The sequence below is a fragment of the Suncus etruscus genome, chromosome 11 (genome assembly GCF_024139225.1).
Source record: "Suncus etruscus isolate mSunEtr1 chromosome 11, mSunEtr1.pri.cur, whole genome shotgun sequence".
NCBI lineage: Eukaryota > Metazoa > Chordata > Mammalia > Eulipotyphla > Soricidae > Suncus > Suncus etruscus.
This window is the reverse complement of record NC_064858.1, coordinates 99,025,449-99,040,793: the sequence shown is the minus strand read 5'-3', so window position 1 is coordinate 99,040,793 and position 15,345 is coordinate 99,025,449. Positions and strand designations below refer to the sequence as shown.

The 15,345-nt window shown below is 42.4% G+C and overlaps 1 protein-coding gene across 1 annotated transcript; it reads left to right on the top strand.

Annotated features, from left to right (window-relative positions):
- Positions 1 to 8,438: 8,438 nt before the first annotated feature.
- On the top strand, positions 8,439 to 8,937 carry LOC126021907 (10 kDa heat shock protein, mitochondrial-like). Its single transcript, XM_049782788.1, has one exon. It carries the CDS (start codon positions 8,483 to 8,485, stop codon positions 8,789 to 8,791), a length of 309 nt encoding a protein of 102 aa, XP_049638745.1. The 5' UTR covers positions 8,439 to 8,482; the 3' UTR covers positions 8,792 to 8,937.
- Positions 8,938 to 15,345: the final 6,408 nt, after the last annotated feature.

The window sequence follows — 15,345 nt, the reverse complement described above, 5'->3', positions numbered from 1 at the left end:
AATGCTGGGACTAGAATTCAGGTGAGCTGCATGCAAGGCAAAAAGCCTTACCTGCTATATTATGTCTGCCCTCTTCTACATTCTTTTTTTTTGGGGGGGGGCCACACCCGGCGGCACTCAGGGGTCACTCCTGGCTGTCTGCTCAGAAATAGCTCCTGGCAGGCACGGGGGACCCTATGGGACACCGGGATTTGAACCAACCACCTTAGGTCCTGGATCGGCTACTTGCAAGGCAAACGCCGTTGTGCTATCTCTCCGGCCCCTCTTCTACATTCTTGAATCCTCTTGCCTCTCTACATTCACCTAAGAATTTCATACTGGAGCACACAGGGCTCTTGACAAGTAAGAGCAATCGGAAGGAGCATGATTTTTTTTTCTTTTTCTGCCCTGGGGACAATGCTTCAGAGTGACCATTCCTTTTATTCTTCTTCTCCTTCCTCTTCCATTCTTCCTTCTTCCATTCTCCTCCTCTTTTATGAAGCAAAATAGTTGTGTTTTTTTTGTTTCTGTTTTTTTTTTTTTCTTTTGGTTTTCAGTTCACACCTGGCAGAGCTCAGGGGTCACTCCTGGCTCTGCACTCAGAAATCGCTCCTGGCATGCTTGGGGGGCGGCATATGGGATGGTTGGGATTGAACCAGGCTCTGTCCTGTATTGACTGGGTACAAGGCAAATGCTCTACCATTGTGCTATCTCTCCAGCCCTATAAACAAAAAAGAATTGTTTTTTTTTTTTTTTTTTTTGGTTTTTGGACCAAACCTGTTGATGCTCAGGGGTTACTCCTGACTCTGCATTCAGAAATTGCTCCTGGCTCAGAAGATCATATGGGATACTGGGGATCGACCCCAGGTCCATCCCAGGTCAGCAGCATGCAAGGCAAATGCCCTACCACTGTGCTATCTCTCTGACCCCAATAAACAAATTTTTTGTTTGTTTTGGTTTGGTTTTTGGGTCACACCCAGAAGCACTCAGGATTTATTCCTGGCTCTATGCTCAGAAATCACTCCTGGCAGGCTCAGGGACCATATGGGATGCCAGGGTTCAAACCACCATCCTTCTGCATGGAAGGCAAACTCAGTACCTCTTCTATCCGGCCCCTTAAATAAATTTTTATCTTTGTTTTTCCTTACAGTTGCATAATATTCTATTGTATAGATGTACCACAATTTCTTTATCCATTCATTTGTTCTAGGGCACTTGGTTGTTTCCAGATTTTGGGTGTTGGGAATAGTCCTATAATGAACACTGGAGTACAGATGCCTTTTCTACATTGTGATTTTTGGCCCCAAAGGTATACCCCCAGGAGAAGTATTGTTGAATCATATAGAAGCTCAATTGTGTGTGTGTGTGTGTGTGTGTGTGTGTGTGTGTGTGTGTGTGTGTGTGTGTGTGTGTGTGTTACTTCTGGCTCTGTGCTCAGAAATCACTCCTGGCAGGCTCAGAGGACCATATAGGTCGATATGGGACCATATGAAAATCAAACCTGAGTTGGCCACATGCAAGGCAAATGCCCTACCTGCTGTGCTATCGCTCTAGCCCCAATTTCTAGTTTTTTGAGAAATGTCCATATTGTTTTCCAAAAAGATTGGACCAGTTGATATTCCCACCAGCAATGAAAATGCTTTCTCCCTGAATCTACAACAGCACTGGTTGTTCTTGTGATTTATTTAATTTATTTTTTATGAAGCAATATGGTTTTTATTAAATGAAACTTACATAGAAAATGTGAAGTTTGAGGGCTGGAGAGATAGCATGGAGGTAAGGCATTTGCCTTGCATGCAGAAGGGTGGGGTTCGAATCCCAACACCACATATGGTCCCCCGAGCCTGCCAGGAGCAATTTCTAATCATAGAGCCAGGAGTAACCCCTGAGTGCTGCTGGGTGTGACCCAAAAACAAAACAAAACAAAAAAACCCGAAAATGTGAAGTTTGAGACAGACAGGAAGGACTTGTTCATGAAGGAAGAACATGTTCTCCTTTTCATGAGAGAACATGGGTTTCTCCAGAATGGTAAAAGCAAAAATGCAAAGAGATTAGCAAAGAGATAACATGCTCAAGGAGAATACAAGTCTGAAGAGCAAGACAGTTCTTAAACTTTTTAAGCAGCTCAAAATCCCTATTCTTCCAGAATCTTTCAAATAGGATTCAGGATATTTAAGTAAAAGAAATACTATGTTCCTATTAGATCTTCGTTGTTTATCATGGTTTTGAAATCATAATGGCTCAGCACTGGGCTTTCTCCCCATGGCCTAAGAGAGAATGTAGTGGTCAATCCAGGACAGACCTGGTTTCGATTCCCGGCATTCCATATGGTCCCTCGAGCCTATCAGGAGCTATTTCTGAGTGCAGAGCCAGGAGTAACCCCTGAGCGTTGCCGGGTGTGGCCCAAAAACTGAGAGAGAGAGAGAGAGAGAGAGAGACAGAGACAGAGACAGAGAGACAGAGACAGAGACAGAGAGACAGAGACAGAGACAGAGAGACAGAGAGAATGTAGTGTCAGAGATCAGACTCACGGATCTCACAAGCAAGACATTCACTCCAGCTATTTGAGTCTATTTCCCAGCCTTTTCTTTTAATATTTTAACTCAAATGACTCCTTCCTCTATATATTATCTTCCTTACTCATTCTGGCATCTGGTCTGTTCATAATGTTTTAGGATTTGGGGGTTGTTTGAGAGATAGAGGTGTTTGAGACTGCCCTCTTTGAAATCATCTTATTTATCTCTTCCGGTTTTTTTTTAGGCTTATTTCTCATGATTATTCCTTCAGAGTTTTTCTTTCCATATTTCCCCTCACTGGATTTCCTAATCTTGCAACTTCTTAGTAAATGATTTTGCCTCTTGTTACTGAAAATCCATTCATTACTTTAGCTTACTACATTTATTCTGACCTTTTAAATAAAAGGACATCCCCTGAACTTTATGTTCTTCTCTATTTTTGTGTTGGTTTGTTGTTTTTGTTGTTTGTTTTTTAATGAGAGTCACTTGCAACAGTGCTAAGGTACCATGCAGTGCCAGGGAAGGGACCCAGGACTCCCTCATACAAAACCTGTGCTCCAGTTCTTTAAGCATCCCTCCAGTCCTCTGTCTTTTGATTTTATATCCACCATCTTTCCACATCTTCAAGAAAATTTCTCTGGAAAAAAAGTTTTCTTACTTTCTTAAAGTTTCCCAGATTCATTAACCAGACATCATTTTCTCCTTCTAAAATTTTTTGATCAGCAGGCTTTTTCTTATTGTTATTGTTATCTTGTTTGTTTTTGAACCACACCTGGCAGTGTTCAAGGCTTCCTTAGGGGGCACTCCTGGAGGGCTCAGGGAAATCATATGGTGTGCTAGGGATAGCCATAAGTAAGAAAGGTGTCCTGCCTCTGTACTTTCTCAGGTACCTATTAGTAGCCTTTTTTGTTTTGTTTTGTTTTTGTTTTTGGGCCACACCCGGCGGTGCTCAGGGGTTACTCCTGGCTGTCTGCTCAGAAATAGCTCCTGGCAGGCACGGGGGGACCATATGGGACACCGGGATTCGAACCAACCACCTTTGGTCCTGGATCGGCTGCTTGCAAGGCAAACGCCGCTGTGCTATCTCTCCGGGCCCATAGTAGCCTTTTTTTTTTTTAATCTTTTTAATTTTAGTTTTAGCTTTCCTTTCCTTTTTTTCTGGTGGGGGGGGGAGGACAAGGGGAAAGAAAACAACAATCCAAGACTTTTTGAACCTGCGACCACTTCTGTCTCTTCACTGTATGGTTTATAGGTGGCAATTATCTTCAGTGTATTCCTCTCTCTCTCTCTCTCTCTCTCTCTCTCTCTCTCTCTCTCTCTCTCTCTCTCTCTCTCTCTCTCTCTCTCTCTCTCTCTCTCTCTCTCGTTTTTGGGTCACACCCGGCAGCGCTCAGGGCTTACTCTTGGCTCTATGCTCAGAAATTGCTCCTGGCAGGCTCAGGGGGACCATATGGGATGCCGGGATTCAAACCATTGTCCTTCTGCATGCAAGACAAACACTCTACCTCCATGCTATCTCTCTGGCCCCCAGTGTGTTCCTCTCTTTTTGCCATTTCACCACTCTCTTGAAACGTTGTGTTTAAGAAATGTTCTTCAGGGCCAGAGAACAGAGGGCTTGCCTTGCATGTGACCAAGCTGAGTTTAGTCCCTGGCACCACAAATGGTACCAAGTCCACCAGGAAAGAGTCCTGAGCTCCATTACGTGGGGTCCACTCCTCCCCACAACCAAATGTCCCCCATTTCTCTTTTAGGTTTTAATCTAACACAATGAAGCTGGCACGTACCACTGGTGGCTCACACTTGAATGCGGCTTAATTAACACAAATTGCAGCACTAGCTTCAACGTGTTAAATCCTCAGACACAATTATCATAGCCATTTTAACATTCTTGCTAATTCAACCTAGTTCTAGAGTTTCTGGGTCGGCTTTTTCTGAAGGGCTTTTCTTCTGCTTATAGATTGCAGTCTCTTGCTTCTTAACATGTTTATCATTTTAAAATATTATTTAGATGCTTAATATTGTGGTTTTCACTTTTTTGTTTTTGTTTTTCGGTCACACCTGGTGGTGTTCAGGGGTTACTCCTGGCTGTGCACTCAGAAACCACTCCTAGCAGGCACGAGGGACCATATGGGATGCTGGGAATCAAACCAGGTTCATCAGGGTTGGTTGCATGCAAGGCAAACACTACCACTGTGTGATCGCTCCAGCCCTTTGGTTTTTACTTTGTCTAACACTTAGATTTCGCTTTCTTTCTTTTTTTTTGTTTATTTTTGGGCCACACCCGGCGGTGCTCAGGGGTTACTTCTGGCTGTCTGCTCAGAAATAGCTCCTGGCAGGCACGGGGGGACCATATGGGACACCGGGATTCGAACCAACCACCTTTGGTCCTGGATCGCCTGCTTGCAAGGCAAACATTGCTGTGCTATCTCTCCGGGTCCAGATTTCGCTTTCTTTCTTTAAATGTGGTTGTGTTTGGTTGTGGAAGGTAATCAAGTTACTAGGTCCTGTGGAGACTTGGCTTTTAGCTTTCACTTGAGCAAACATAAAATAGCAGTGATGTTAGGAATAATATAATAACCCTACTAAAGCAGGTCCTCTTGTGAGCTCTACTGAGTGTTCCTAGGGTCACTGAAAGCCCCCCTCTCTGACTCCTTTGCTGGAGCAACCCCAGGCTTGTGGAACCTCAGAAAATTCACAACTTCTTAACCACTCTTTCCAAGCTGAAGGTTTCCCATATTCAGTCTACACTCACCTTGATCCCTGCAAATTTCTGGAATTCTTTTTCTAGGCACCTTCCTCCCCTCTGCCACTTAGCACAGTTTTCAACAGCATTGGGCATCTTACACTCTTTTCTTTTTTGGTTTTGGGACACACCCAGTGATGCTCAGGGGTTACTCCTGGCTCTGCACTCTGAAATCGCTCTTGGCTTGGGGAACCATATCAGATGCCAGGGGATTGAACAGCGGTCATCCTAGGTTAGCGTGTGTCAGGTAAATACCCTACCACCTGCACCACCGCTCTGGCCTCATACACTTTTATTTGTTGCCTCAACTTAGCATTGTGTTTGAGATGGGGTCTTTGCTGGTCAGGTGCATGTCTGCAGGAAGAAAGCCAGGTGGTCTTAGGACCGGCTTTCCTCGAAGTCTAAAAAAAACTGTTGTTTCACAGATTTTTGTTCAGTTTTCTAATTGTCAATGCTAATTCTGATTCTAGTTTCTCCTCCTTGGCCAGCATTTGGAAGTTTTGAAACTGTTCTTTTGAATGTCAGTGACCACTTCTAAGTACATTCAAAGGACTTTCCTTATTTTTCTGATTATTACTTTTTTAAAAAACAAATTACGTGGGCTGGAGCAATAGCATAGCGGTAGAGGGCTTGTTTTGCACACAACCGACTTGAGACGGATCCAGGTTTGATCCCCGGCATCCCATATGGTCCCCCAACCCTGCCAGGAACCATTTCTGAGCTCAGAATCAGGAGTAATCCCTGAGCACTGCCAAGTGTGTTCCCAAATTTAAAACCAAACAAACAAAGAAATAAATAAATTACTTAATTGAATCACCATAAGATACACCATTACAAAGTTGTTCATGATTGAGTTTCAATTATACTATATACAACAACACCTTTTACTAGGACACATTTCCCACCACCAATGTCCCCAGTTTCCCTCCTGCCCTTCCCTTGCCCTCCCTCCTGACTTCCTCTGGGATTTTCTTCTCTCGGATTATTTCCAACTGACGTCATCATAGTGGTCCCTTCTCTACCTTACCTGCATTTCCCTGCTATCATATACCGATCCTTAGGCCCTTGTCTCTGTTGTCATTGGATATTACTACTATACTATGGTGTTTTTTTTTTAATATCTCACAAATGAATGCAACCTTTTTTGTGTGTTTGTTTTTTGGGGCCTCACCCGTTTGATGCTCAGGGGTTACTCTTGGCTGAGCGCTCAGAAATTGCTCCTGGCTTGGGGGGACCATATGGGATGCTGGGGGATCGAACCGCAGTCCTTCCTTGGCTAGCACTTTCAAGGCAGACACCTTACCTCTAGCGCCACCTCACCAGCCCTAATGAATGCAACTATTTTTAAGGCAGCATCTTAGTCACTTGGCCTTCTTAAAATGCTCCTCTTTCCTTTTTTGTTTCTGGGCCACACCCAGCAGTGCTCAGGGGTTACTCCTGGCTCTGTGCTCAGAAATCACTCCTGGCAGTATCAGGGATCATATGGGATACCAGGGATCAAACCTTGGTTGGCAGCATGCAAGGTCAACCTATTACCAGCTATGCTATTGCTTCTGCCCATCTTTCTTTTTTGAGCAGAGCTACTTGGAGGTTACAGTACTCAGTAATTACACCTGGCGGTTTTCAGGGGACCATATGGGATACCAGGGATCGAACCTGGGTTGGCAGCATGCAAAGTGTCTTACCCACTGTTGCAAGGCTCTAACCCAATGCTCCTCTTTTATTTATTTGTTTGTTTGTTTGGTTTTTGGCTCACACCAGGTGGCATTCTGGGTTACTCCTTGCTCTATGCTCAGAAATCACTCCTGGTAGTCTCAGGGGACCATATGGGATGCCAGGAATCAAAACCAGGTTCTTCCTAATCGGTCACATGCAAGGCAAACATCCTACCACTGTGCTATCACTCTGGCCACATCGAATGCTCCTCTTTTAGAACCATCCAACTCCCTTATTATTCCTTCACTATCTGTTAGTGTTTTCTTCAGAGTGGCAAGGCATTGACTAGCAAGCCCCTAAGTAAAGCAAGTCATAGCACAGCATATGCTGAAAATTTCCAATTGACCAGGGAAGCAGTTGCAGGAAATGAGGCAGTAGTTTCTAGGGAAAACCCCAGTTAACATGCATTTGCTGATTGACTTGAGTCACATGGAGATAGAAAAGATATTACCATACTCATAAATTGGAAAAATTAGTATTGATGGCAAAAATGATAATCCAAGGCATAATGGAGATGTGATCAATTCATGTTAAAATGGTAAGCTCAGGGGAATAATACAGTAGTTGAGAGTCCAGCTTTTTAAACTGTGGGTCATATTCCAATTGGGATCACATAACTGAATGTAGGATTGTGGAATTTAATATTAAAATAAATGCATAGGGGGCCCGAGACATAGCACAGTGGCAGGGCGTTTGCCTTGCATGTGGCCAACCCAGGACAGATGGTGGTTCAATTCCCAATTTCCCATATGGTCTTCTGAGCCTGCCAGGAGTGATTTCTGAGCGCAAAGCCAGAAGTAACCCCTGAGCACCACTGAGTGTGACCCCCAAACCAAACAAAATATAAATAAAATAAATGCATGGCTTATTATTAGATTATATTTGATTAGTATACCAATCCTTTTATTTTTTTTGTTTTTTGTTTATTTGGGGGGGTCACACCTAGCAGTGCTCAGGGGTTACCCCTGGCTCTGCACTCAGAAATCTCTTCTGGCAGGTTCGAGGGACCATATGGAATGCTAGGATTTGAACCACCGACCTTCTGCATGCAAGGCAAATGCCTTACCTCCATGCTATCTCTTTGGCCCTAGTATACCAATCTTAGAGACTCTGGATTGCATAACAGTCTTTAGGTGAAAGGATCTCAAGTAGAAAAGCTTAAGAAGTCCAGGTAGAGCACCTGCCTTGCAAGTCTATGGTCATGAGTTCAAAACCCTGCTGTCTCACATGCACTAGAATTACCCTGGCACCTATGAGCCCTGGCACATCCAGTAATTTTCAATTAGGTGTGTGTAAGCACCACAGTAAAGCATTCATGGCAAGCACTGTGCAAAAGCCAGAGCCTGGAAATGCAACCTCTGGTGAGAATCACATCACTGTGAGTTTCAACTAAGTCTTTGACTCCCACCCAAGCCCTGGGGGAGCACTTAGTAAGCACCACACCTAAAGGAGTGCAAGCCTCAGAAAGTATCATGGTGGGCAGGTCTCTGGATTCGATCGCTTAGGGCCCGGAGTCACAGTGGGCATCATGGCAGGACAGGCCTTTCGAAAATTTATTCCACTCTTTGACCATGTACTAGTGGAAAGGAGCACGGCTGAGACTGTAACCAAAGGAGGCATTATGCTTCCAGAAAAATCTCAAGGCAAGGTGTTGCAAGCGACGGTGGTTGCTGTTGGATCGGGCTCCAAAGGGAAGAGTGGAGAGATTGAACCTGTTAGTGTAAAAGTTGGAGACAAAGTTCTTCTACCAGAATATGGAGGCACCAAAGTGGTTATAGATGACAAGGATTATTTCTTGTTTAGAGATGGGGACATTCTTGGAAAGTATGTAGACTGAAAATACCACACTTGAAATGGCATCCCATGAAGCTGCCCATTCCACTGAAGTACTGAAATCTTTCATCATATAAATAATTTCCGTGTCTCTTTTATAATAAACTAATGCTATCCAAACTAAAAAAAAAAAAAAAGAAAGAAAAGAAAGTATCATGGTCAAGCATGCGAATATCATTACCTGCTGTGTGAACAACACAGTTAAAAGTGTGCGTTGGTCCAGAGTACAGTGGGTAGGGTGCTTGCCATGCATGGATCTGACCTCTCTTTAATCCCTGACATCCCATATGGTCCCCTGAGCCCCAGGAATGATCCCTGAGTACAGAATACAGTGAGATCATTTCAATAGCATCATCAGCAAGAAGAGGGGGACAAATTCAACACACAAGCAAATTTGTAATGGCATTCTTCAAGGAAATAGACTATTATGAAAATTCGTGGAACCACAAATAGAATCGTGTTGGAATAAAAATGGTGTAGAATGGAGAGTCCAAAATTAAATTCTTATGTATATGGATAGTAATTTTATGGAAAGCATAAAACCAAGAGCATAAAATGATGAAAGGAAAATTATTTTCAATAATTAGTAAAATGGGTGGTCACTTTAATAAAAAGGAAGGAAGGAAGGAAGGAAGGAAGGAAGGAAGGAAGGAAGGAAGGAAGGAAGGAAGGAAGGAAGGAAGGAAGGAAACAAACATAATCACTATCTCACACCATGAACAGTTTTGGGTGTTAGACTTGAAACCATAAAAAGCATAGAAGAGGGGTCAGAGAGATAGTACAGTGAGTTGCCTTGCAAGCGGCTGACCCAGGACTGACATTGGTTTGAATTCGAGCATCCCATATGGTTCCCTGTGCCTGTCAGAAGCAATTTCTGAGTACAGAACCAAGAGTAACCCCTGAGCACCACCGGGTATGACCCAAAAACCAAAAAAAAAAAAAATTTTTTTTTTACAAATTTTATATCACTGAACAATTTTTTGATAATTCCATTTTGTTGTAATTTTGTTGTAATAAGCAATATAAAATAAATTGTTTTGTGCAGGGGGGTGGAAAACTGGGAAGTTCGCTGGAAAAATGGTCACACTGATTAGTAGGATTGGTGTTGAAACACTGATTGCCAGAAACAACTGTTTTGTGAACAACTTAGTAAACCATGGTGTTTAAATAAAATAAGAAAAGAAAAATGTAAGAGAAAAACTCAGGGAAGAACTGAAGCGTCAGTTTTCTAAAGCAGCGTCTACTCATCTTTGCAGATATACAAATGGCCAATAGGCACATGAAAAATGCACATTACCTCTTACAATGGGACTAAAGAAAATTAAAATCACAATGAGATAGCACCACAAACCTACAAAAATGGTCGATATTCGCAAGGCCAGAAAAAAATATATAGAACTACCATATGATCCAGCAATTCTACTCTGAGTTATATGGCACAGGATCAAAAACCTACTAATTAAAAAATATATATGCACATTGATGTTGATTGCAGAGCTATTTATAACAGTTAAGAGATAGATACAACCCAAATGCTCAATGACAGATCCGTGGATAAAGAAGATGTGATGGGGCCAGAGAGATAGCACAGCAGCGTTGGCCTTGCAAGCAATCAATCCAGAACCTAAGGTGGTTGGTTCGAATCCTGATGTCCCATATGGTCCCCCATGCCTGCCAGGAGCTATTTTTGAGCAGATAGCCAGGAGTAACCCCTGAGCACTGCTGGGTGTGGTCCAAAAGCCAAAAATAAAAAAAAATTTAAAAAAAAAGAAGATGTAGTATGGGACTACATAGGCCCATGCAGTACAAAGCTGGCCATCTCAGGAGGAGAGGCCAACTCAATGTCCCACCATGGCAAAGCCACGCTTGCTGCCTCCATCACCCAGAATCACCATTTTCCCAATGGCCTGCCTCATCACTGACTCTCTACAATTCCCTGTAGAGACGCCTATCAGACCACACTTCAGGTATGCCAGTTGTTGGGCTGATATCACTAGGGCTTCTTTGGGAGTAAGCGCATGTGCTCTCCCTCATGTCTTCTTTATTTGGGAAGTGTGGCAGCTGCATCCACGTCCACAAACACAGCCACCAAGTTCAAACAAGGCCTTCTTCTAGGAGGTACTGCAGCTGAGTATAGGCCCTGAAAATTCTTAGTATTGTAGTTTTGAACTTTTGGATCACTTCAATTATTTGATGCTTTCATCCCTAAAGGAAAATCCCAATTTAACAACCGGACATATAACAACAAGAGCTTACTAAATCTTCTGCCATTGTATTAATAACTACATTGGTGATACAATAATTTTCACAAATGGGCTTGCTACTGTACTTTTTCTTTTCTTTTTTTTTTTTTTTGGTTTTGGGTTTTTGGGCCACACCCGGTGACACTTGGGTTACTCCTGGCTCTGTGCTCAGAAATCACTCCTAGCTTGGGGGACCGTGTGGGATATCAGGGATAGAACTTGGATCTGCCCTTGGTCAGCCACATGCAAGGCAAATGCCCTACCAATGTGCTACCACTTCAGCCCCTGTACTTTTTTTTCTTTTCTCTTTCTTTTTATTTTTTAATTATTTCTTTCCATTTTTTCATTAGCTTTGTTTTCACTTATTTGTTATTTGAAAACAAATATATTATGATCAACTATGTCAATTATGGATGCATTTTCTTTAAATAAATAAATAAAAATTTAAAAAATGTAATATGAAAGTGATCTAAAGAACTAAGCTGGGGCCGGCGAGGTGGCGCTAGAGGTAAGGTGTCTGCCTTGCAAGCGCTAGCCAAGGAAAGACTGTAGTTCGATCCGCCAGCATCCCATTTGGTCTCCCCAAGCCAGGGGCAATTTCTGAGCGCTTAGCCAGGAGTAACCCCTGAGCATCAAAACGAGTGTGGCCCGAAAAAAAAAAAAAAAGAACTAAGCTAATATCTGTGTGGGTCTGGGGATATTTGGGAGGCACTGAGACATTAGTGGCAGATAGAGGAAATGCTCATGAAGGTGTGGTGTAGGAAGATCTATGCATGAAATCGTGTGTGTGTGTGTGTGTGTGTGTGTGTGTGTGTGTGTGTGGTTTTTTTTGGGTCACACCTGGCAGTGCTCAAGGGTTACTCCTGGCTCCATGCTCAGAAATTGCTCCTGGCAGGCACAGGTGACCATATGGGACGCCGGGATTCGAACCGATGACCTCCTGCATGAAAGGCAAATGCCTTACCTCCATGCTATCTCTCCGACCCCTATGCATGAAATCTTTTTTTTTTTTTTTGTTGGTTTTTGGGCCACACTCTGCATTGCTCAGGGGTTACTCCTGGCTGTCTGCTCAGAAATAGCTCCTGGCAGGCACAGGGGACCATATGGGACACCAGGATTCGAACCAACCACTTTTGGTCCTGGATTGGCTGCTTGCAAGAAATCTTATCATTAACAGAATTGTTTATCTTGGTGCCTCAAGTTAAAAAAAATTTTTTTTGGTTTTTGGGTCACACCCGGTATCGCTCAGGGGGTTACTCCTGATCTATGCTCAGAAATCGCTCCTGGCAGGCTCGGGAGACCATATGGGATGCCGGGATTTGAACCTATGACCTTCTGCATGAAAGGCAAACGCCTTACCTCCATGCTATCTCTCTAGCCCCCAAGTTAAAAAATTATTTTTTAAAGATCTGTTATATGCACATGATTTAACTTTGAGAAAAGATGATCTTCTCTTTTGCAACAGCTGTAGAACTGGAGTGGGTCAAGCTAAATACAATTAAGACCAAGTTTGAATGATAACACTCATATGTGAAATATAAAATAACAAACCAAGGAAACAAAGTCAAATGAAAAACAGCCCTTGGATTCTGATGACAGAACTGAGGTGACTAGAGGGAGAGTGAGGAGGCGACTGAGAGTGGAAGGAGCCAATGGAGGAGCTGGAGAGATATTCGTTCTATTTTTTTTTAAATAATATTTTTTATTTAAACACCTTGGTTACAAACATGATTGTGGTTGGGTTTCAGTCATATAAGGGGGTAAACTCTATTTTTATGACTTGTAAAATTATAACCCTAAACATGCAAAAATGTATAATCTAATACTGCCTTAGTAAACATCATAATAGTACTTATTTTAATATGGTATTACTTTTTTTGTTTGTTTTGTTTTTGGTTTTTCGGCCACACCCGTTTGATGCTCAAGGGTTACTCCTGGCTGAGCACTCAGAAATTGCCCCTGGCTTGGAGGGACCATATGGGATCGTCAGGGCTAGCGCTTGCAAGGCAGATACCTTACCTCTAGCTCCACCTCACCGGCCCCATGGTATTACTTTCTAATCTTACTTGAGAGGAGCTCTCTAAAAGTTTTTTTATTTTTAGGAAATATGGTTAAATTATTTGAAATTTAATTGATTGAGAATGTGATTTTTGTCAGATTTATGGCGATACCTTATTTAATATATATTTTATATTCATAAATACCAGATTGATTGCCATTTTTTTTTATGATGGGTCCTTTCAACTTGTTCAATTCCCCTGTTGTCCTTTCCTAAAGCAGAACTAAGATCGAGTCTTTTCCCTTTGCATTTCTGTGTCTGTTCTGGGTAGTTTAGTAACATGCTAAAATTTTCAGACTTTGTTTCTTATCTCAGATAAGATTATGTAGGTTAATAACTTTATTGTAAATTATGTTTTTTTTATTTACTTTGGTAACGATTCTAGGCCCCTAAGGGCAGAGATAACCATAAATTCAGGATGATTATTTTCCCACTGAGATTGAAGCTTCATTTTTTCCCTCGAGGATATTTCCATTAATTATACATAACTCCCACATGTACTCAATATAAAACAAATTTAACTGCATCAAAAGAAATCTGTGATAAACAGAATAATGCTTTAAAAAGAATATGCTATTCCACATCTGTGAAAAGAAAATAACTTGGACACTCTGATCACTTGAAATTGCTTTTATTGATATTAGATGGCATTAAGATAACCAAACATCAAGCAACGGATAATTGCATATCTTTGAATTATTCTTCCAGTTCTCTTTCAAGAAACTTGTCAACACAGGCTCAGTGCCTTGAGTAATAAAGCCACTTTAAAGGAGTCATTATCAAGCTCAACGGACAATTCAGTGCTTAAAATCAAGAACAATTAAATATTTGTTTATCCCCAAAGTTAATTTACTGCCCTTGAGACCTCATTTCACCTCACTGAAGAGTGTTTAAAAATGGACAGACTGGGGCCGGAGAGATAGCATGGAGGTAAAAGTGTTTGCCTTTCATGCAGAAGGTCGGTGGTTGGAATTCTGGCATCCCATATGGTCCCCTGAGCCTACCAGGAGCGATTTCTGAGCATAGAGTCAGAAGTAACCCCTGAGCACTGCCAGGTGTGACCCCAAAAAACAACCAACCAACCAACCAAACAAACAAGCAAACAAAAAGGACAGATTGATTTTTGTTAATGCCACTCTTGGATAATGATTTTCTTTTTTTTTTTTTTTTTTTGGTTTTTGGGCCACACCCGTTGACGCTCAGGGGTTACTCCTGGCTATGTGCTCAGAAGTCACTCCTGGCTTGGGGGACCATATGGGACGCCGGGGGATCGAACCGCGGTCCGGTCGTCCAGGGCTAGCGCAGGCAAGGTGGGCACCTTACCTTTAGCGCCACCGCCCGGCCCAGATAATGATTTTCTTAAACAAAAAAGAATGAGTTTGTTGTTGTTGGTTAGATATCCCTGGCTGCCTATGCTGCAAAGAAAACTCAAAGTAAAATCTACAAATATATAAGAAAAAAACCTGTTTTTTAAATAATTATTGCAAATCTTAATTTGCCTAGAAAAGCCTTGAAAACAATGAGTCAGGTGATAGGTGAGTGTTATTGAGAATAATTCAATAATTCCAAAAATAATGCCAAAGCAGGAAGAATGATAAAAAGGCATCCAATTGTGATGAAGAAGTAGCAAAGACTAAGTGGTGAATAAAAGAATTGTTCCTAGTTCCACAAAAAAACACCTTGTTGGGCCCGGAGAGATAGCACAGCGACGTTTGCCTTGCAAGCAGCCGATCCAGGACCAAAGGTGGTTGGTTCGAATCCCGGTGTCCCATATGGTCCCCCGTGCCTGCCAGGAGCTATTTCTGAGCAGACAGCCAGGAGTCATCCCTGAGCACCGCCGGGTGTGGCCCAAAAACCAAAAAAAAAACAAAAAAAACCTTGTTCCCAAAGAGGCAAACTCTTCCATTGAGCACAGTAAGAGAAGTATAAGAAACAGATCCAATATTCCGAAGGAAATTGGTAGGCAGGCCCCCAACCTCAAAGTTCCACTTAGAACATGTATGTTGAGGACCAGCTCAACAGGCTGAAGTGCATGCTGTGTCAAAGATGGAACAGAGGGCCTCACAAATGTAAGGCATGTACTCTATCACTGATCTAGGTCTCTGACTCTAGAGGATTTATGATGATCATGATGGTGATTTTTAAAAGTATTGTAGTTGAGATAACATGTTTACAATAGGGGCCAGGGAGGGATAGCATGGAGGTAAGGCGTTTGACTCGCATGCAAAAAAATGGTGGTTTGAATCCCAGCATCCA